Source organism: Geotrypetes seraphini, chromosome 11 (genome assembly GCF_902459505.1).
Source record: "Geotrypetes seraphini chromosome 11, aGeoSer1.1, whole genome shotgun sequence".
In the NCBI taxonomy this organism is placed as follows: domain Eukaryota; kingdom Metazoa; phylum Chordata; class Amphibia; order Gymnophiona; family Dermophiidae; genus Geotrypetes; species Geotrypetes seraphini.
The window spans coordinates 136,345,875-136,369,596 of NC_047094.1; the positions used below are offsets into that span (position 1 = coordinate 136,345,875).

At 40.5% G+C, this 23,722-nt stretch overlaps 1 protein-coding gene across 1 annotated transcript in view; it reads left to right on the forward strand.

Annotated features, from left to right (window-relative positions):
- Window positions 1-23,722, forward strand: part of TOP1 (DNA topoisomerase I) — a 160,346-nt gene that overhangs the window by 131,714 nt on the left and 4,910 nt on the right. Inside the window, exons 15-19 of the mRNA XM_033963352.1 lie at window positions 5,753-5,938; window positions 10,386-10,454; window positions 11,779-11,893; window positions 13,395-13,522; window positions 20,551-20,645. Of these exons, the coding sequence (XP_033819243.1) occupies window positions 5,753-5,938; window positions 10,386-10,454; window positions 11,779-11,893; window positions 13,395-13,522; window positions 20,551-20,645 (593 nt within the window). The remainder of the gene's footprint in view (window positions 1-5,752; window positions 5,939-10,385; window positions 10,455-11,778; window positions 11,894-13,394; window positions 13,523-20,550; window positions 20,646-23,722) is intronic.

Consider the following 23,722-nt stretch of genomic DNA (forward strand, 5'->3'; position numbering starts at 1 on the left):
ATTGTATTAAATTGAGTGTCATGTTTTTAAATGATATATTGAATGGATATTAAATTCTTTTCTCTAAATATCAATGGCTTGAATCATCCAGTAAAGAAGAAGAAAATTGTAATTTTTTTACAGAAACAAAATGCGGATATATATTTTATCCAAGAGACACATCTATCGTTAGCAGAATCTAAGAAATTACTGGGGGGTTGGGTTTTGAAGTGTTTTTTTGCTCCAGCGGTAGGGAAGAAGGCTGGGGTTGCTATTCTAATAAAAAGGAAGTGTTCTGCCAATTTTCAATTAGTTGCTGTGGATCCTTTAGGAAGGTGGGTACATATTAAAATGATAATGAGAAATACTGCCCTGGACTTATTTAATGTATATGTGCTCCGAATTCGAATCAAGTGGAGTTTTTAAAAAAATATTCAACAGTTGTTAATACCACTGGCTACTACTAATTTAGTGGTGGCTGGGGATTTCAATGCTGTAATGGATCCACTTATTGATAAACGACCAAGTAGAATTATTAAGTCATTAGGGCTAGATATTTTAACACAGTCATGTGATTTAGTTGATATATGGCGTATTCTTCATTTTAATGATCGAGAATTTTCATTTTGTTCACAGGTCCATAATTCATTTTTGAGAATTGATTATATTTTTGTTTCCAATAATATAGTTCAAAAGGTGAAGAAAGCAGTTATAGATCCTATAATTTTATCTGATCATGGTGGTGTGTGGATTGAATTGCAATGTGATGAACAAGATTGTCCTAAACCAATATGGAGATTTGATAATGGTTTACTTGCTGGTGTAAAATTTATAGAAGATTTGAAGTCAAAAATGAGTGAATTTTTTCAGTTTAACACTGCTGATGATATCAATATTGAAACATTATGGGATGCTTTTAAAGCAACTATAAGAGGGAATATTATTTCGTATTCAGCATACATCAAAAAACAACTTAAAAACAATTTATTGATTTGGAAAAAGAAATTTAAGGTATTGGAGAATAAACTAATTAATAGGTAGGAACAATATACTTTACAAAAATTATTAAAAGCGAAGGCCAAATATAATGAGATAGCTTCCCAATTTGTAAGAAAAGATTTGTTTTCTCAGCAAGTTAAATTTTATGGTAACTCAAACAAAGCAGGAAGATTATTAGCAAATTTTCTTAAAGCAAAAAAAAAAAGGAAAACCAAAATTATTGCAATTAAGGATATGCAGGGAGGTTCACACACTACAAATGATCATATTTTGAAGCAGTTTCTTTCTTTTTATAAAGATTTGTATTTTTCTGAGTCTTATGAAAATAAAGAACAAGATGGTTTAGAGTTTTTAAATCTTATTAATGGACCACAGATTCCTGATCATATAAAAAAGTTTAGAAGATCCTATATCTTTGAAGGAATTAGAAATAGCATTGAAATCTCTTAGAGTTGGATCCGCTCCAGGTGGGGATGGATATACTGTTGAATTTTATAAATCATTTCAAAGTACTCTTTTGCCTTATCTATTAAATTTATATCAATATCAACTGACTAGAGGTTGATTTAAAGGTACTATGGCGGATTCTTTAATTATTGTTTTGCCAAAACCAAAAAGAGATTCAACTTTGGTTTCAAACTACAGGCCTATCTCGTTAATAAATGTGGATGGAAAACTTATAGCAAAAGTATTGGCTTTAAGATTGGCTAAAGCTCTTCCTTTTATTATTGATACTCACCAAACAGGATTCGTTGCTAAGAGACATTCTTCAAATAATACCAGATTAGCTTTCCATTCTCTAAATTTAACAAAAAGTATGAAGGATCCAGCTTTTCTGATATCTTTGGATGCAGAGAAGGCATTTGATAGAGTTGAATGGTCTTTTATGTATCAGGCTTTAGAATGGTTTGGTATAGGTTCTGGTTTTATTCAAATGAGTCAGACATTGTATAGCTCTCCTGGTGCAAGGTTATATATTAATAATAGTATGTCAGAGAGATTCAACTTGTTAAGGGGAGTTAGACAAGGCTGTTCTTTATCTCCTTTGCTTTTTGATATTGTCTTAGAACCCTTGTTAATAGCTATCAATCAGGCAAAGGAGATAAGAGGTATTACTTATTCGAATTGGGAATTTAAACTCTCTGCTTATGTGGATAATATTCTGCTTTATTTGAGGGAACCGGAGACTACCATTTCATGTTTACTTGAATTAATAGAGAGGTTTGGAAGGTTCTCTGGGTATAAGATTAATTGGAGTAAGTCTGAAGTTCTCCCGCTTAATGTTCACTGTACCAAAGGGTTATTTGATTCATTCTCATTTATATGGAAAGAGGAAGGTTTAAAGTACTTAGGTATTATTATTATAAACACAATAGAAGACACAGTGAAGGAGAATGAAAAACTTTTATTAAAAAAAATAACAGATGTGTGAGCAATGGAATCCTTTACATCTTTCTTGGTGGGGAAGAGTTCAAACGATCAAAATGATGATATTGCCTGTGGTTTGCTATCAAATGAGTATGATACCAATTTTTTTCCAGGGGTCATTTTACAAAAGATTAAATGGTATTCTTACAAAATTTGTTGGGTTGGGTAAAAGACCTAGAATTGCTTTAGTATCTCTACAAAAAACAATGGTGGAGGGAGGGGTAAATTTTACAAATTTCTATAGGTATCATCAAGCCTATATTTTAAGACAGGGTATATATTGGATCCTCCCAGATCTCATGGAAAATATTCCATTCTTGTTGTATCTGGAATGGCGGCTTCTGTTTCCCTTACATTTATCTCATCTTATTAGTATAAATATGCCCAGGAAATATAAAAATAATAGAATTTTGTTGGATACCTGGAAAACCCTACGTTATGTGAGTAATTTATCACCAGACCCAATTTTCAAGTCATTAAATCAATCAATTTGGGTAAACTCCAAGATCAAAATTGGTGGGTTTAAAATAGTTTGGAAGCATTGGATCATTGCAGGTATACGGACTTTGAATGATGTGATTATAAATGGATCATTGCTTAGTTTTTCACAATTGCAACATAAATTTGGTTTAAATAATTCACAAAGTTTTAAATGGTTGCAGTTGAAGCAGGCCATCCAGGAAGGGTTCCCTGAATGGAAAGTTCTTAATTCTCAGTATAGTTTGGAATTCCTGTGCTTTCAGGTGGATTTCTTGGGTCACCAAGCCGCACAGTGGTATAAAATGATATATGGATATTTGAATAAAAAACAAAGAACTGGTCTTAGGGACATTTGGAGCATTGAGCTTGGGCGTCAAATTTCTGCCTCTCAATGGCCACGTTTTTGGTCTTGGAGAATAAAAACTACAAGGGCAGCATCTACGAGACAAACTTGGTTTTTTATGTTGCATAGAGCTTTATGGACCCCAGTTCATTTACAGAAGTTAGATAGTTCAAGATCCAATAGATGCTGGCATTGTGGTTTAGAAGTTGGGACATTAGATCATTTGATATTTTTTTGTCCCTGTATAAATGCCTTTTGGAAGTTAATTTGGCCCCAAATTAATTCATTATTAGAAAATCATGTTGCCCTTTCATATGATACTATATTATTTGGTACTTCAATGAGATTTAAAAGCAAAATTTCAGCGAATAATAATAAACTTTTATTAATATTAACAGGGGTTGCCATTCAGCAGATTACAGGGAATTGGAAAGATTATACTACATTTTGAATTATACTTTTTGGTGGAATTCAGTGTGTCATATTTATAAAATGGAAAGGGTATTTGCTCTACAACAAAGCAATTATAATAAGTTTAAAAAGATTTGGGGGCCATTGATGATTTATTCTGATGATCAGACATCTTAAACACCTAAATATTGGACAAGATAAAGGGGGGTGGGATTATGAAGGATAATAATTGATAATTGTTATTTATTAGTATATGGGTGGGAGGGGTGGGCTTCTTATATAATTATTTATTTGGAATGTTAAAAATAAGAATGTCAAGTGATTAATTAAGATATTTATGAATGATTGTTGTACACTTATTGTAATTTTTGAAAATGAATAAAGATTTTTAAAAAAAAGAAAATATAGGGAATGAGTCCGCAAATCAGCCTTCTGCACAGCCAATCCCTTCTCCTCTACCCCCCCCCCCCCAAACAGAGCATACCGGGTATGATTTACTGCCAGCACCCCAGCTGCCCTCTCCCGCTTTGCGGTTTTTCGAAATTCACGGACATTCCTGGAACGGAACCTCCATGAATTTTGGGGGGAGTACTGTATTGTAAACTCCATGCTTGCTTAGAGAAGCCTGAAAAGCCTTTTCTGGAGCTTTCTGTTGGCACCATCAAATGAAATCTCCCACTTGCATACCTTTATTGTCCTGCTTTCTGTCAAAAAAGATGCTGAAAACCTGGCTTTTTTTCTTCAGCATTTCATATTATTGATCACTCAATTAAGTTCAAGCAATGCTTATTATCAAATTAGTGTGTTTTTTTCTGTCAGTTTTTTATTTTCCAGGGTTGTTCTAATGTTATGATTGATTATAAAGCTCCTTTGTAAGCTAGCAATTAGTTTAATTGTAAATCGTTCTTAAACCTTGTATACTGGGCAGTATATGAATAGACTAGAATTAACACAGATAATTTTGCTTTTTTGTTTGTTCTATACTCGGTAGGTGCCTGGCAATGTTTCAGTGTTGGAGGCAAATATTCAAATTGTGAACATTATAGATTTGCTTTGAAGTACTTTTATAATTGTTTTAAATTGCTTGTGTGTAACTCATAAGGCTGGTATTTCCAAACAGTGTAATATGTAGTTAAATTAAGTGAACGCTAATATGCCTCAGAAGGAGTTCAAATGTGATTTACAATTTAGAAGAGCCAGGCCATGTTCAGGATTTATATTATTTCTTTAAGGTTATGTAGGCATATGATTATGGTATATGGTTTGGAGAGAAGATTGGCCATATCGGATGGTGTAATCTTCACATTACGGGTTCTGATATGAGTGTCACTTTTCTGGTTTGTGGGGTGATATATATGTAGAGAGTTTGATCATCTATTGAGATGGGAGAGGTGGTTTGTGTCTTGTTTGGTTTCTATATTGGTTGTAGCCAGTTGTTTGGTAGGGGGGGAAGATATTTTCCAAATAAGTTTTTAGGCTTTAACGAAAGTTTTGGTAGGAGGGGATGTTCCATTTCTATATCCTAGTAAAGCTGAAGTGGTGGTGGTTGGTTATTTTTATTTGATAAACCATATTGTCTTTTTATTGTAAGTCATCCTTATTTGGTAACAATTAAAAATTGAAATAAATTAATGTTTTGTTGTCCTTCAGGACCCATCATCTGCTGTTCAGCGAGTATTAGTGGCATTCCTTTTAAGTAGGTTCATTGATAATTTATCATTTTAGGCCCTTCAGATGGTTCCCACATAACTGACGGCAGCAGGCTGCTTGGCATAGTGTTTTATTATCTCATAATAATGTGTAACCACCAGCCCTTTGGAGAGAGTAGCAATTTCAACAAACCCAGGCACATTTATATTGCAGCTGTGGTGGTTTCATTGTGTTATTCACAGCTGGCAAAAGTCTGCCCTCGACTTAGCCATTTTGACAAAATGCAGCCATGTCTGGCACATTTTATGTCCTGAGAGAACGTTAATAAAGATTGTGTTTTATATTCTATTTGGTCTTTCTTTATTACTCTACAACTCTAGACAGCTCCACGATAGTCTTGAGGGATGATATTTTTGGTAGGTAATGTAGTCTAAATATTTTATTCTGTTTGATCTTTTGCAGCTTGCTTTGAGAGCTGGTAATGAGAAGGAGGAAGGAGAAACTGCAGATACTGTTGGTTGCTGCTCGCTCAGAGTGGAACACATCAAACTCCATCCTGAAATTGACAGCCAGGAATATGTGGTAGAGTTTGACTTTCTTGGTAAAGATTCCATCCGATACTACAATAAAGTCCCTGTGGAGAAGAGGGTGAGATTTATTTGTTCCTGGGCAAACCACTTCTTCAGAATTTATTGGATTAGTATTAAAACCTGAGTCAAACATACGATGATAACAACTCTACGTGATGACCCGAGAATTTTTGCCCTTTTTATTTGCCTTTAGATCTGGAAGATAGGAAGAAGTCTAATGTACACCACTTCAATAGCTTTTGGGCTTGAAGGCGATATAAGAAATTAAATTTTAACAAAAAATAATAGTAGTAAGAAGTTAATATTAACAGGTGGAAGGGTGATTCTGAGCACTGGAACAACCCAAAATCACCTACAATCCAAGACTGGTTTGAAGAACTAAGAACTGACAAGAAATGAAGTTGTTGTCTGATAAATGCAGAGGTAAATGTACAACTCAACAGGACTAGAACCCGATTATGATTGGCACAGTTTAGAAGCAGAGCCAATTGATGTTTTAATTGGGTGTTATATAAATTAAGTAAATGGACAGGGTTGAGGTGGGGAGAGGTTTAACAGACTTTTCGTGTATCTGAAGATAGGCAGTTTATATATGACTAAGAGACTTTTTTAACTGCCTTTTACGGGTTCACAGCAAAGGCTCTGAGTGTTGCCAAGTGGATCAACTATATAGAGCTTTGTGGAAAAGATTAGAAAATTTGGGGCTGATTCTACAAATGAGCATCCCGATTGTAGGTGGCAGTAGGCGTCCTACCACCATCTCACAGCTAATTGGGATGTACATTTTTGTTGTTGTTTTTTTTTTTTTTTTAAATGCAGGCGGGGAAGGACGCCTACATTGTATTCATATGTTGCATGCCTATGAAAATGTGTAGAGACGTGGATGTCTAAGGCATGGCATAGGCGTGGTCTCCACCAGACGTGGCCTTGAGCATCTGTAAGCATCCCTTCTTGTCTCCATAGGCGCACGACAGACGCCTTAATTATAGGCCTGTAAAATTCTGGCCTACATTTAAGGTGTCTGTTAGTAAAAGTAGCGCAATATTCTACTGGGCACCAATGCGTGATTGACACGTGCTCGGCAGCCGCTTCTTAGGTGTCCTTCAGAGAATCAGGTCCTTTATATTTATGTGGTGGTGACCACACAACTTGTTTGGGTACATATGGAGAATTTTTGTTTTGTTTTATGACCCATATGGACATTTTATTGCAGGTTCCATGGTTTCTTAAGTGCTAATGCTAATTTTCTCTCAATAATGTTCAAAAGGCAAGCTGAACCAGTTTCTACTGGACCTTAATCCTGGGAAGATTGAACCCACTTGAGTCCATTGGCAGAGTGGTTTCTCTGTTGGCTCCTCCTTGTCACACATCAGCCTGTATATGAAGTCCAGGTTATCCTGGTGGTCTGAACATTTCTTTGAGAGAGTTAACAAATTTGGAAAGTTCACAAAATTGACAACACAATATTGATAGGAGATTTTGGTTATTGTGAACAAAAATGGTAACAGAGATCACACTAGAAATGTGACCCAAAGCCAAGTTTCATCATAAGTTGAATCCAACCGGATATTTACAAAAATAGGAGTGTTAGACCTCAGTGTTTAGAAGTCATTTATCAATGCTGAGGATTCAACAAAAAATAAACACATATAATTTTTGGTGGTGGTGAAGAAAAATCACCAAAGTAGAGTAAAAAACCAGCAACATGTTGCCCAAAAATCTCCACACTATTCATAAGTAAATTTATAGCAAAACATTTGGCTGAAGGTCAGTAATAGGCTTGTGAAAGTCCAAATTAAAATCACTTCAGCTACTACAAAACATCATTCTTTCAACATTACTGCTGGGATACGCTTATCATAATGCATCTGTGTTCATAAATTCATCCCAACAAAGACTCCTTGTTTGACTTTAATGCTGTGTCAGGGAAGTTAGTCGCCTTCACGCCAGTAATCGCAAGAAAGGCTCAAACAGAAGCTGAGTGAGCTGTTGCAGGACAATGTTGAGATCCCACAGAGTAGAGAATGATACAGGACGTTCTCACAGGATCTAGCTCCATCCCCGTCCCATCTGCAGCTGAGGGCAGAGCTTGCAGGGATGGGAATGGGGATCTCTCATAGGAAGTAGGTTTTCAAGAACGTTGAGACCCCAACTGAATCTGGAGAGACTAAAACACGCTCGTATGGGCTATGAATCATGCAAGTGGTGCTAAGGTGCAGCTCAAGATATCTTTGATCAAAAACAACACAAAACTGAACATCATGTGACCCGAAAATAAACACAAAATTGCATCAAAACAAAGACTCATTTTCTATTGTTTCTTCCAAACAATCCCCCCTTCTCCTCCAAAAAAAGTTCTACTAATCCCAAAAATACCCTAACACTCAAGACAAGACATGGCACCCCCCCACCACACACACTTCTCTGTATGACTGCAGAAAAATGAGCACAAGCCTCCCCTTCAATTCTGTCATCTTTTTTTTGGTGGAACTGAAAAAATGAGTTTTTGGTCTTAAATGCTGGCAGTAAAGAGAAGACATTATGATGTACAGGGCAAACTCATTTAGGTTTTCTTTATAACAACATAACTCATTGAGTGCAAATCCCCAGTACTGAGGTCTTCCTCTTCACTTTGAGTATATTTCTTTGATATTATTGCACTTTACAGGCTTTTTCACTTTTCTATACAACTACTTAGACATCTACCAATATTTTATGTATTAAGTAAAGAGAAGAAACAGGTTTGAAACCCCACTAACTTGAGTACAGAAAATGAGTTTACCTGGAATTATCCTCAGGCTTTCAGTCTTCTGCACAGAATAGTTTCCTTATCATGAGTCAGTTTTGTTTCTTTTTTTTGTCAAGACATTTTGATTGAAATTTGGCAATAGAAAATACTACCAAGTAAGTGTTAAACCCAAAATTTTAACAGGGACATTGACTTAAGTTATTGAATAATCTAAATATTAGAAAGCACGTATATATTTTGAAATATTAAAAATTAACACTGGGTTTTACTAAACTGCGGAAGAGCTTCTTACCGCGGACCGGTGAGGTAAATGCTCTGCTACACATAGGAATTGAATGACGATCGGAGCATATACCTCGCTTTAGTAAAAGGAGCCCTAATTCAGATGTTAGCAGTAATTTTGAAAATCAAGTGTTGGCACTAGTCAGCAAAGCTTCTAAATCTGACCTGAATTGTCTGCAATTGACATTTCAAATTTAAGAGTTTATAGAATTGATAACCATCTATTAAGTGTTCACTTTTGGTGGCAGTCTTTCCAGTTAAGTAAAATCATCTTTAGTGAAATTGTGAGCATTGGATTTGAAAATAATTCTTAGGTGTTTGGTGTGTAGAAACAGATAGGATTTTGTTATTGTTATCCAGATATCTTTTCAGAATATATGGACAGTGTTGCATTCAAATAGAATATGCATCAGAGTACCCTGTGATGGTTTACAAGACCAGCAAATACTCAGGAATAATAAGCCAGCAAAGATCATCTTTTGTGGTGCCCACAAAATTATGCACTAAAGCTGTGCCACTGTGAGCTAGCCCTGCAGGTAGCCGAGTGTGGTTTATGGCATTGCTGACGAGCATCCACCTTGTATCTCACACCCTGAAAAAAATCCACCCTTTGTTTGTTTCAACCTGAATGGACCCAGCAGTACAGTGATAAAACAATTTCCAACTGGATAGCAGACAGCATCTCATGTTATAACCAGTCAATGTTCAATTTCCAGAGGAACATCACCTTTGGCAACTTCAGTTTCTCTCTCTCAGAGATTTGTAAGGCTGCAATATGTGGTGTTTGGATTCAACAGTCGAGATAGTTGGAACTGTCTGTCCTCACGGACTTTTCAAGGATTAGAATACAAGCCCCTGCTTATGACCCATTTTTGTGATTTAATGTTCTCAAATATTTAAAAAGTGTCATAGTTGTATGACTGGAAACCCCATTTGTATTCAACTAAAGCAACATTGCATGTAACGGGTAGAAATGTGTTTAATAAAAAATGTTAAGTAGAATTTTTTTAAGGCACACAGTTTAAAAGGTATTAAATCAGTTTTGCATGTACTAAATTTTGTAAGGTGAATTGACAAACTGACTGCACATCCCTACTAACAGCTGTTCTCGGAAGAATCGATTCACCAGTCACACAAATATGTCCTCTTTCCCTAAAATGAGAACCAAAAGAAGCCCAGTGCAGGAAATCCCACAAATATTTAGTTCCTTTTGTATGAAAGGTGAACTGCTGGCTTCAGAGAGCACCTGTTTACAGCTAAACTTTATTGTTGAAACCAAATCAAAATGCAATAGGTATTTTGTTTTTTGTATTCTTAATAGCTTTCTAAATTACCATCACTGTTGCTCAGGAGTCTGGGGGGGTTTTCCTGCTGACTGTAGGGCTACGCTGTTTCTGAAATTATGTATGCTGTAATTGGACTCACAGAAATCTGAAAACCTGGAGGGTTGTAATACTGTTTCCTGTGTTGGCAGGTTTTTAAGAATCTTCAACTCTTCATGGAAAACAAACAGACTGATGACGACCTATTTGACAGACTAAATGTAAGCAGCAAATTGATTAGGGAGAAGTGTGTGGTAATGATGCCCTGTAACTTAAAATAGTTTAAATCTTAGTATGACTGTTATTCTGGGCAGGCTCAGTGGCAGTGTTGCCATATAGAGGTTCTTTGCTTTTTGCTCCCCCACTCAGATTTGCCTCTGCTTGGAGATGCTGAAAAAAGCTCTCCTCTCTCTCCTTTCAGGGGTTATGACGTTCTGACCAAGAAGAGAGGGTCACCTGGAGCCTGTGAGCTGGTGTTCCAGTGGGAGCCCTGGTGTGTGGCTTCTGGCCTCAACACTCTTACAATGACTAGAATAGAAGCAAGGGGGGGGGGGAATCCTCAGGTATTTGCAAATGAAGGTTCATTGCACCAGCATCTCCTGGCCTGGGTTCCTATTGGGTGGAAGGAAAAATGAGAGAGGACTTATTAAATCTCATTCTCAAATAGAACTAGGCACTCTTTACTAATATTTTGATTTAAAAAAAAAAAAAAAAAAAATCAGGCTATGTTGCCTGTTACTGGTCCTAAAAAGATATATGTGAACTTTCATAAACTTATAGTTCTCTCCATGTGGTCTACATAAATAGAAATTTGCGTTATATTTGAGAATGATGGGTTTAACTGGGTTTAACTGCCTAGGTGAAGATGAGGTGGCTAACGCTATGTAATTCAGAGACTGCACAAAAGTTTGGAAGCAGGTCTAATTTGCTAATGAGAACACAACGCTCCAGATAAGTACAATTGTTTCAACGTTTTGTGACTTCAACAGTCTTTCTTATATATCAAGTGCCATAAGTCCAATATCGGATATTGTGGAGAAACAAGTGACTGTTTTAAAGAAATTTGATTCAAGCTGCTAACGAATATGATTTAGATGTCTGACTCTTCTGAAAAAAGAATAATATAAGAAAAAAAGATAATAGATAGGATGTTGGTTTTGGACAGTAGAGATATATTGTTATAAAAACAACTATTTGGATATAAGAACAATTGTCTGGTTCTATGGCACTAATTCAATGGATTAAAAAAGTATATTAGTTTATATTGTTGGATACATTGTGTGTGAACTGAATTATTTTGTTAAGTGAGGATCTAGCTAATTACTTGGGACCTGGGTTGGCCACTGTTGGAAACAGGATACTGGACTTGATGGACCTTCAGTCTGTCCCAGTAGGGCAATTCTTATGTACTGTTGCCCTCATGGTCAGGAGAGATTTATCTCTATTCTTAAAAGCAAAGGGTTAGCTCAAGGGTGAGGTCTCAGTCGAAAGCTCTATATGAAATCCCTTAATTATTATTCTTGAATTTTCCCCATTTCTTCATAGACCGGTATCCTAAACAAACATCTCCAAGACCTAATGGAGGGGTTGACGGCCAAGGTGTTCCGTACATACAATGCCTCCATTACGCTACAGCAGCAACTGAAAGAGCTTACTAACGGTAAGTGTGCTACCTGGTAGAAGAGCAGAAGCCGACGAGTCTGGACTGGTTTACCTAGTAACATAGTAGATGACGGCAGATAAAGACCCAGTCTGCCCAACCTGATTCAATTTTAATTTTTTCTTCTTAGCTTTACCCAGTACTGTGCTTGGATTCCAACTGCCAAAATCTCTATTAAGACTTACTCTAGCCCATCTACACCCTCCCAGCCATTGAAGCCCTCCCCAGCCCATCCTCCACCAAACGGCCATATACAGACACAGACCGTGCAAGTCTGCCCAGTACTGGCCTTAGTTCAATATTTAATCTTATTTTCTGATTCTAAATCTTCTGTGTTCATCCCACGCTTCTTTGAACTCAGTCACAGTTTTACTCTCCACCACCTCTCTCGGGAGCGCATTCCAGGCATCCACCACCCTCTCCGTAAAGTAGAATTTCCTAACATTGTCTTTGAATCTACCACCCCTCAACCTCAAATTATGTCCTCTGGTTTTACAATTTTCCTTTCTCTGGAAAATATTTTGTTCTACGTTAATACCCTTCAAGTATTTGAACGTCTGAATCATATCTCCCCTTCTCTCCTTTCCTCTAGGGCAGTGGTTCCCAAACCTGTCCTGGGGGACCCCCAGCCAGTCAGGTTTTCAAGATATCCCTAATGAATATGCATGAGAGAGATTTGCATATAATGGAAGTGACAGGTATGCAAATTTCTCTCATGCATATTCATTAGGGATATCTTGAAAACCTGACTGGCTGGGGGTCCCCCAGGACAGGTTTGGGAACCACTGCTCTAGGGTATACATATTCAGGGCTTTAGAGGGACTAAGATCAAATTTCACCATAATGTGAAGAATTAAGAAAGAGACAGATTAACATTCACCTTGTCTATAAAGCTGCGTTGTCACAACAATAGTCATTTCAATGCATCAAGATTTTTGAATTGTAGAGTAGTCTCTGTTGTTGTTTTGAACAAAAATTTAACTAAATGTTACTCTTACAAGTAAGGATGTTCATAGCTGCCAGATGGAAATCAATTAGTTCCCCTAAGTTTTTTTGTTTGGTGAATCCTGGAGACAGAACAGAACTCTGCTTTACTTAAAAATAATATTTTTTTTTTTTGTTCCGCACTAAGCATATACGGTACTTCTAACAAATGGCACAGTATCTGATATATCAGGTGTTAAAATCTACATTGTTGTATAATTAGGTAAATTAGATGTATCTTTTCTAAGGTTTCAATTCAATATCTGAGTTTGAAAAGAATAAATATTTTAGTTTCTAAAATAGTCATCAGCATGGAACAACTTATTGACGGTTTTCATTTTGTACTGCAATTAAGGGGCCCTTTTACTAAATTCTGAACATTATTTTATTCCTATGGTACTTAGCACAAGCTAAACTTTCGTGAAAGGGCCTAAATTGCTTTTCATTTGTTAATAGTGTATAAATAATCAAATAATTTTGTGTGCTTGCTTTCTTGATTATTTAAAACTTGTTTCAGGTGATGACAACGTAGCTGCAAAAATCCTTTCTTACAATCGTGCCAACCGAGCTGTTGCTATTCTGTGTAACCATCAAAGAGCACCTCCTAAGACTTTTGAGAAATCCATGATAACGTTACAGACCAAGGTACCCTTCTTTTCTTCCAATCTTGTCCTTAATGAGTAGAAGCTACTTTTTCACGGTATTATTTGCAGCTTCTAGAGACTTCCACACCCCTCTGTTAACCACAGCACAGTGGTGGAGTCTTTCACCACTAATGACACCCAGACTGTCCACCCAAACAGCTAACGCTTCCCTTCCCTCTTCTTACCTCTGGCACATAAATTGTAGTACTGGAGCAAGGCCTCACACAGACACAGGGACAGCTCAAACACTGCAAGGAATTAGGGCAATTTTTTTAAATTGGACTGAACTGAGGCTAGTCCCTAAGGCACTCCAGATTCCCTGCCCACCAAGCGAAAAAGGGAGCCAAAGTACACTGCGGCCTTCAGACTCTTTCACAGCATCAGGGAAACAAAGCTGGAGAGAAGGGATAAGAGAGGTACCTGACCACCCTTGTGGGTATCAGCTCCTGAACAGTACCAGCAGACTTGAGAGAGAAACAAGGAATAAATAGGCTTTCTTTATTTTTTTTCTATCTCTTGGACCCTCCTCCCCCTAGCCTTAAGAGACCCACCCTGACTGCACTGGTGTGCCATGTCCACCATCTGCTGGAGACTGGGAAATACTGGCTCGTGTCGGGCCCCTTCCAGCCCCAGTCTCATCCTACCTTCTACTCTCAGATGAGAAGGGCATAGTGACAAAAACTTGTTTGTTCACTCCCATTGGCCCTGTGGTGGATTTCAAATGTGAGAACCTCCTGGAAGTGTCTGTTTTCACATTTCTTCACTGCCACAGCATAAGGCTGTAGAAGAGCAGAGGGTGGGAGTGAAGAAACAAGCTCCTACCACTGTGCATAGTGAAGAGGTGAGGCGCAGGACTTTCGGTGCCCCTAAGCTTCAGTGTTCTGAGCCATTGGCAACCTTGATGATGGGAATTATGTAATCAGTTCTGGGACTCAGTTGTACTCCATGAGGAGCTAGGTGATTTGTGGAATAGAAATGCTTTCAAATAAATAAATAGTACTTGATTGCCACTGTTGTGAAAAGAGTGCCCTTTCTAATAGAGGAGTTTAAGTTACATACTGAATTGATACAAGTGGCACAGATTAATATTGCTTTAAGAATAAGAAGATATGGGAGCAGTACTGGGCATATAAGGGCTGATTGCTTTGTAACCCTTATGTATAACTCTGTGCGCCTGTTGGATAGTTATCCCAGGACAAGCAGGCAGCATATTCTTGACTGATGGGTGACGGCACCGACGGAGCCCCGGTACGGACAATTTTAGAGTGATTGCACTCTAAGAACTTGGAAAGTTCCAGTAGGCCGCACCGCGCACGCGCGAGTGCCTTCCCGCCCGACAGAGGCGCGCGGTCCCCAGTTTCTTAGTTTCCGTGGAGCTAAGAAGTCGCATTTTTCAACGGCTGTTGAAATTTTTCCTTATACGCCTTCCCGCTCGCGAAACATTTTTGGGAGTTTTTTCCCTTCTTTTTTTCTTTTCTTTTTCTAAAAAAAAAAAAAAAAACCCGAGAGTTTATTCTTTATTTTTTTCTTCATTTCGGTTTTGCCCCGGCGGGGCCTACTGCCACCATCGAGGCCTCGGCCTTCGATTTGGCAGAAGCCGTTTTCACTTTCATGCCCCCCCAGCCAGGGTTTAAAAAGTGCCAGTGGTGTGCACGGCCTATATCCCTCACGGACCCGCACAACTGGTACTTACAGTGCCTGGGTCCTGAGCATCAGGCTTCCACCTGCACCCGCTGTGCCACGTTAAAAAAACGTACATTAAAAAATCGCCAGATACAACAGCGATTACTCTTCGGTGCCAATATGTCCGATCCTGCGGCATCGACACCGGCATCGGCCCCATCGCAGTCAGCACCCACTTCGTCGACACCGCACCGGCGTCGCAACATCCAGGTAAGCCGGCTAAGAAGCCTTCCCTGCTGGAGCGTCCTCCAGTCTTGATTGCAGCGAGCCCAGTCCTGCCGACCGTGAGGCACCCGCGGAAGCGCTCCGCCCCTATCGAGGTGAGTCCCTCAACCTCGGGCTCCTCATCTTCGGGGCGTCGAGCAGCACCGCAGGTACCGCAAAAGAAAAAGGCGGTACCGGTGCCCTCTTTGGATGAGCGCATTGCAGCCGTCCTACAGACGCAGCTCAAGGAGCAGTTACAACAACTCCTTCCTGCTCTATTGGCACCGAACTTTCCGCTCCCAGTACGGTCTGAGCCGCCGGTACCGGCAGTGGAACAACCTTTATTGTCTGCATCCACTGTCTCGGTACCGGTTCACTCGGCCTCATCGATATCGATGCCAGTTCTTGCACCGGAACCGAGAGCCCAGCATCAGTCGGTGCAGACTTCGGCACCGTTGCAGTCGGTAACATCTCCCGGTACCGTATCTATGAGGTCGGGAAGTCGGCACGCAAATCCCGACACCTAGAACCCTCTACTCCGGAGTCTCGAGACCGTAGCTCCCATATTAGGGACCCTGATCTGTGGGGTGACTCCGAAGAGCCTTTTCTTTCTGAGGGTGAGTGTTCCTCGGATGAGAATGATCCTGTTGTTCCTGATCCATCCTCCAAACATGATTCCACGTCTTTCACTTCTTTCCTGAAGGACATGTGCAAATCTCTCTCTATTCCTTTGGAGGCTGAGTCTAAAAAATCCAAGGCCTTTCTTGATGCCCTTGACTTTGACCAGCCTCCAAAGGAATTTTTGAAACTCCCTCTTCATGACATCTTGAGGGAAACTTTTTATAAAAATTTAGAGACTCTTTTGACTATCCCAGGAGCTCCCCGTAAATTGGATTCATTATATAAAGTAATTCCTATTCCTGGATTCGATAAGCCACAGCTTCCACATGAATCACTGCTTGTGGAATCTACGCTTAAGAAATCTGCGGGAGCTAGTGTATATGCTTCTGTCCCTCCTGGCAGAGAAGGTAAAGCCATGGACAAATTCGGTAAGCGGTTATACCAGAATGCAATGCTAGCTAATAGATCTGGTAATTATGCTTTTCACTTTTCTTTTTATCTTAAGCATCTCCTTACCACCATGGCTTCCTTTGAAAAGTACCTTCCTGAGCAGAAACGACAGGCTTTCCACCAATGCTCGTCTTCTCTTTTCCAACTCCGTAAATTTATGGTAAGATCCATTTACGAAACCTTCGAACTTACCTCCAGAGCAACGGCCATGTCTGTGGCCATGCGCCGCCTTGCCTGGCTTAGAGTATCCGAGCTTGATGTCAACCATCAAGATCGGTTGGCTAATGCTCCATGCCTGGGGGATGAGCTTTTTGGGGAATCCATGGACTCGACCACCCAAAAGCTCTCCGCCCATGAGACACGCTGGGATACTCTCCTCAAAACAAAAAAGAAGGCTCCACCGGCATGGCCTTTCAGACAGCAGTCGGCCTACCAACGCCGTTATGTGGCTCGTCCATTACCATCAGCTCCCCAGCAAACTAGGCGTCAACGTCAACAACAACGTCAGACTCCTAGACCACCACAGCAACAACTTGTGAAGCCGCCTCCACAGCAAAAACCTACGCAGCCCTTTTGACTTAATTCTCCAGGGCATAGCCAGCGTCCAAACATCTACCCACCTACCTCAACCTATAGGTGGCCGTCTCACTTTTTTTCTCAGCCGGTGGGAAGTTATCACTTCGGACCAATGGGTCCTCAACATCATCCGCCACGGCTACTCTCTCAACTTTCAGACCCTTCCGGCCCAAAGTCTACCAAAAGAGTCTGCTTTAAACACTCCTCAGTCTTCCCTCCTTCTTCAGGAGGTTCAATCCCTCCTCCTTCTGAACGCTATAGAGGAAGTTCCTCTGGATCAAAAGGGGCAGGGATTCTACTCCCGTTACTTTCTAGTCCCCAAAAAAACAGGAGATCTCAGTCCAATTCTAGATCTTCGCGATCTCAACAAATGCTTGGTCAAGGAAAAATTCAAAATGCTTTCTCTGGCCACTCTTTACCCTCTTCTCGATCACGGCGACTGGCTATGCTCCCTCGATCTCAAAGAAGCATACACTCACATACCGGTCAATCTGGCCTCCAGACAGTATCTCCGCTTCATGATCAATCATTGTCATTACCAATACAAGGTGCTACCCTTCGGTCTTGCCTCCTCTCCAAGAGTGTTCACCAAATGCCTGATTGTGGTGGCTGCCTTTCTACGCTCACACCACCTTCAGGTCTTTCCTTACCTGGACGACTGGTTAATCAAGGCCATTTCATCTCAGTCAGTACTCCTGGCCACCAACAAGACCATCCTTTTTCTACAACTCCTGGGATTCGAGATCAATCTACCCAAATCTCATCTTATCCCCACGCAAAGACTTCAATTCATTGGAGCAGTGTTGGACACAATCCTGATGAGAGCGTTCTTGCCGTCCAACCGTCTTCAAACTCTTCAATATCTTTGTCAGCAGGTGCTTCCACAACGTTCCATCTCTGCCAAGCAAATGATGATACTCTTGGGTCACATGGCCTCGACAGTTCATGTCACCCCCCTTGCACGTCTTCACCTGCGCACTCCTCAATGGACCCTAGCTACCCAGTGGTCCCAAGCGAAGGATCCTTGCTCACGACACATATCTGTGACATCATCTCTTCGTCAATCTCTTCAATGGTGGTTGATATCCTCAAATCTCTCCAGAGGTCTTCTGTTCCATCTACCTCCTCATCAACTTGTCATCACCACCGACGCCTCCCCTTACGCTTGGGGAGCTCATTTGAACGAATTTCAAACTCAAGGACTTTGGACAGTCCAGGAAATGAAGCACCACATCAATTTCCTGGAACTCAGAGCGATGTTTTATGCCCTCAAGGCCTTCCAACATCTTCTCTTTCCTCAGGTTCTTCTACTGTGCACAGACAATCAAGTTGCGATGTACTACATCAACAAACAGGGTGGGACAGGCTCTCGCCTCTTGTGCCAGGAAGCCCAGAAGATTTGGTCTTGGGCCACAGCTCGCCACTTATTCCTGAAAGCTATCTACATTCAGGGGGAACAGAATTCCTTAGCGGACAAACTCAGCAGAATTCTCCAGCCCCACGAATGGACTCTCGATCCTTTGACTCTCCAGTCCATTTTTGCTCAATGGGGCACTCCTCAGGTGGACCTCTTTGCAGCTCCTCACAATCATCAGTTGCCCCTATTCTGCTCCAGACTCTACTCTCCTCACCGTCTGGCAGCGGATGCATTTCTCCTAGATTGGTCCAATCTGTTCCTGTATGCTTTCCCTCCTCTGCCGCTCATGTTACGAACCCTGTTCAAGCTCAAGAGGGAACGAGCCACCATGATTCTGATTGCTCCACGGTGGCCCAGGCAGCATTGGTTCTCCCTTCTACTTCAACTCAGTTCCAGGGAACCTTTTCTTCTTCCACTGTTTCCTTCTCTGCTTACGCAGCATCAGGAAACCCTTCTGCATCCCAACCTCCAGTCTTTGCACCTGACAGCTTGGTATCTCTCGGGCTGACTTCACATGATTCTCTTCTGTCTCAGCCCGTTCGGTCTATTCTGGATGCTTCCAGGAAACCAGCCACTCTGCAATGTTACCATCAGAAGTGGGCACGGTTTTCTTCTTGGTGTATTCTTCATCATCATGATCCCACTTCCCTTGCAGTGGAGACCTTGTTGGATTATCTTCTTTCCTTATCTGACTCTGGTTTCAAGTCTACGTCCATCAGAGTCCACCTCAGTGCTATTGCTGCTTTTCATGAGCCAGTTCAGGGGAAACTTCTCTCAGCTCATCCTTTAGTGTCCAGATTCATGCGGGGTCTTTTTCATGTAAAACCACCTCTTAAGCCCCCTCCTGTGATCTGGGATCTCAATTTGGTTCTGTCTGCTCTAATGAAGCCTCCATTTGAACCCTTGGCTACCGCCACTTTCAAGTTTCTTACTTGGAAGGTACTTTTTCTTATTGCGCTCACCTCTGCCAGGAGGGTCAGTGAGCTCCATGCACTAGTTGCTGATCCACCTTTCACAGTCTTCCATCATGACAAGGTGGTTCTGCGTACACATCCAAAGTTTCTTCCTAAGGTTGTCTCTGAATTCCATCTCAACCAATCCATTGTTCTGCCTGTTTTCTTTCCGAAACATCACTCTCATTCTGGAGAACAGGCTCTTCATTCTTTGGACTGTAAGCGGGCTTTAGCTTACTATTTAGACCGTACTAAGCCCCACAGATCATCACCCCAACTCTTTCTGTCCTTTGATCCGAATAAATTGGGACGTCCTGTTTCTAAACGTACCCTGTCAAATTGGCTCGCAGTGTGCATTTCATTCTGTTATGCTCAGTCCGGACTGCCACTGGAAGGTTCTGTCACGGCCCATAGAGTGAGAGCTATGGCAGCATCTGTAGCTTTCCTCCGTTCCACTCCTATTGAGGAAATCTGCAAGGCTGCTACTTGGTCCTCAGTTCATACTTTTACATCTCATTATTGTCTGGATGCATTCTCCAGACGGGATGGACACTTCGGCCAATCTGTTTTGCAAAATTTGTTTTCCTAATGGCCAACCTTCCCTCCATCCCTCTTTTTGTTAGCTTGGAGGTCACCCATCAGTCAAGAATATGCTGCCTGCTTGTCCTGGGATAAAGCACAGTTACTTACCATAACAGGTGTTATCCAGGGACAGCAGGCAGATATTCTTGCGTCCCACCCACCTCCCCGGGTTGGCTTCTTAGCTGGCTTATCCTAACTGGGGACCGCGCGCCTCTGTCGGGCGGGAAGGCACTCGCACGTGCGCGGTGCGGCCTACTGGAACTTTCCAAGTTCTTGAGTGCAATCACTCTAAAATTGTCCGTACCGGGGCTCCGTCGGTGCCGTCACCCATCAGTCAAGAATATCTGCCTGCTGTCCCTGGATAACACCTGTTACGGTAAGTAACTGTGCTTTACAAACCTGTTCATTGTAAGAGAGCATAAAATGCATGAACTAAAATACTCTATAAGCAGAAAATCAGGAAAAAGAAGGAAGCACAGCTAAGGAACAGGGAAACTAATCTTTGAAAAATCACTACATTTTCTTGTTGATCTTTTTACCCAGATTGATGCCAAGAAAGATCAGCTTGCTGATGCCAAGAGAGACCTGAAAAGTGCTAAAGCAGATGCCAAGGTTCGGAGGGATGAAAAATCTAAAAGGTAAGGCCCCCATCATAAGCAATAACAAACTTCTATTGATTATGACAGGAGTTGCCATGCAACATATCACCAGTAATTGGAAAAATTAGAATAATCTTAGTTATACATTCTGGTGGAATTCGTTGTGCCACATTTACAAAATGGAAAGAATAATTGCTTTGCAGAAAGGGAATTATAATAATTTTAAAAAGATCTAGGGGCCATTGGCAAATTATTGTAATGATTAGACATCATTTTCCACTGAAAGTATATTTATACTTAGGGGGGAGGGTATAAAGTTCTATTTAAAGGTTAATCAATAAATAAGAATACAATATTTATATGATATTTTTGATTGAAATATTTGAGGGAAGGGTTGGTGGGGAGGGAATAAATTTATGTATTTACAATGACAATAGAAAGAATTTCAAGTGATGTGTAAAAGTTTTAAATGATATAATATTGTGTACTTGTAAGATGAAAAATGAATAAAGAATTGAAAAAAAAAGGGCCCCCATCATATATGATCTAAATCCTAACACGAATGTTAGTTGAAATTTTTGTAGAAAAGATTTGGAACTGTATAAACTGCCCCTTCAGAAACTAATCTCTTCTGATTAAGGGATTAATTTATTAAAGTCATATACGTCCCAGCAATCCACTTTTCTTTTACCTCTCGAGAGACTTGAGAGCATAAAACTTGCATTTACACATAGTTCAGAAAACTGTTTGCAGAACTATCAGTACAGCAGCCTCAGTGTTTGTTGCTCTGATCACAAGGGGGTTCAAGGGTCAAGGGGCCCTTGCACTTCTGAGAGTAGGCAGTAGGAAGACCGTAACTGTACTCAGTTGCAGTGGATTTGCTTTAAAAAGGTTTATGAAAAGCACAAATAAGCATGTGGTGGGCGATTCTGTAAAAGGCGGCCAATCTGGAGCCTGTTCGAGAAAGGAAAATAGGCACCAATTTTCCTTTTATAGGATACAAGCACAGCGGTGTATAGGTGTATATAATTTGGGCATAACTACTTAATACCAAACATAGAAATATGATAGCAGATAAAGGCCAAGCAACCCATCCAGTCTGCCCATCTGAAGCATCCACTAGAGAATGACACGGTGGCTGGTAGCCGCAGGTAACCCTCCGAAACGGTGTGGGGGGGGGGGAATGCTCACTGCGGGTACGGGGACAAGGCCATCCACCGCCCCGTCGAGCGGTGAATGGCCTTGTCCCCGCAATTAAGGGAGGGAATGTGCGCAGCCCCTCTCCCTCCTTCCTACCTGAATCTCTCTATCTCCCTCCCTCCCCCTTACCTTCGCGGCGCGTTTTAAGCTTGAGAGCAACTTGGTCGAAGCTTCCGCCCACAGATGCACTCAACTGCTCGCAGGCTCCGGCAGCTTTGACCAAGTTACTCTCAAGCTTAAAATGCACCACGAAGGGCACGCATTCTATGCAGGATTAGTTATTTCTCCCATTTGTATTAAATGTGAGAAAGCACCGAATACATTATCTCATGCATTGTAGCAATGTCCACTTAAGTCATTCTGGTCTGCCATCCTATTATATCTAGGTTCATTATGGGATAGTCCATTAGTGAAATCCCCAAGGGGGGGTGTTATTTGGTAAAGCTGCTGCTTGTGGGGTATATGACAAGGTAGATGCATTTTATTTCAAAAGGCATGCATGATTGGTCATAAATGTATTTTGCAATATTGGTTACAGAAAGATCCTCGTTAGTTTTTGGCATTGGAGGAATCAACTCCATCGTTTAATTTTATTTGAAGTTAGGGATGTTTGTAAGTTTCCAAGACGTACATGTTTCTTTTTGAAAATTTGGGACCCATATATTCAAAATCTTTCCTCTAGAGCAAGAAGTATGATTATTAATATTTTATATTGAAGCTTTGGAAACATTTATAACATTGTAATATCAGGTAATATATGTCATCTTCCACTCAGGGGGGAGAATTGGGGGGTGCAGGGTAGGATGGAATAGATTATATAGAAATGTATATTGAAGGAATGATAGAAATATGTAAGTAAATTTCTTAATTTATTACAATTTGATTAATTACTTCAATACAGTGTGAATAGGAGGGTGGAAGTGGGGGGGAGTAGGGGGTTGATATAGGTCATGGAAATATATTTTGGAGGAATGATAGAAATATGTATGAAAATATCATAATTGTAAATCTATTTGAAATGAAAATTTATTTGTATTATATTATATTCACTTATTTCCTTCAATAAAATGTTATAAATTAAGAATTTTAAATAAAGAATTAAAACACTGGCAAAAAAATTAAAAAAACGAGCCTCGAAGGAAAGGGGGAGGGAGGGAGATGCTCGGACTGCGCAAGGGACGGTGAGGTGGCAAGAGGAAAGGAACAGACGCTGAAGGGGGGTGGAGAGGAGCAGACGCTGAAAGGAAATGGGGAACAGATGGTGGGGAGAAAATGCTGAAGGGAAATGGGGAAAACAGAGTGGGGAAAAGACGCTGAAGGGAAATGGGGAACAGAGAGTGGGGAGAAGATGCTGGAAGGGAAGAAGACAGATGCCAGACTATGGGGGGAGCGAAGGGAAGAAGATGGGTTACAGACTAATTGGGGGGGGGGTGAAAGGAGAAGCACAGTAACAGAGCAAATGGAAGATGCAGAGAGAAGACAGACAGTGGATGAAAGGAATTGAATGAGAAGATGAGGAAAGCAGAAACCAGACAAAGGTAGAAAAAATATTTATTTCTTTTTTTTTTTTTTTTTTGCTTTAGGATAAAGTAGTATATTAGTTGTGTTTATAAAAATTTATAAACAAAGCCCTGACAGCTGAACATCTCTTTCCCTAGATCAACAGCCAGAACTTTGATTTATAAGGAAGGAATAAACTAAATATTGCAGTACTGAGGCTTGTATGGATGCAGCGGGGATAGTAATCGTGGGGATGGGGCGGGGACAGTGGTTGTGGGGGCGGTGACAAGGACGGTGGTCGCGAGGATGAGGCGGTGACGGGGACAAATTTTTTCCCCATGTCATTCTCTAGCATCCACCATCATCTCATCTCCTTAAGAGATCCCATATACCTGTCATACACTTTCTTGAATTCA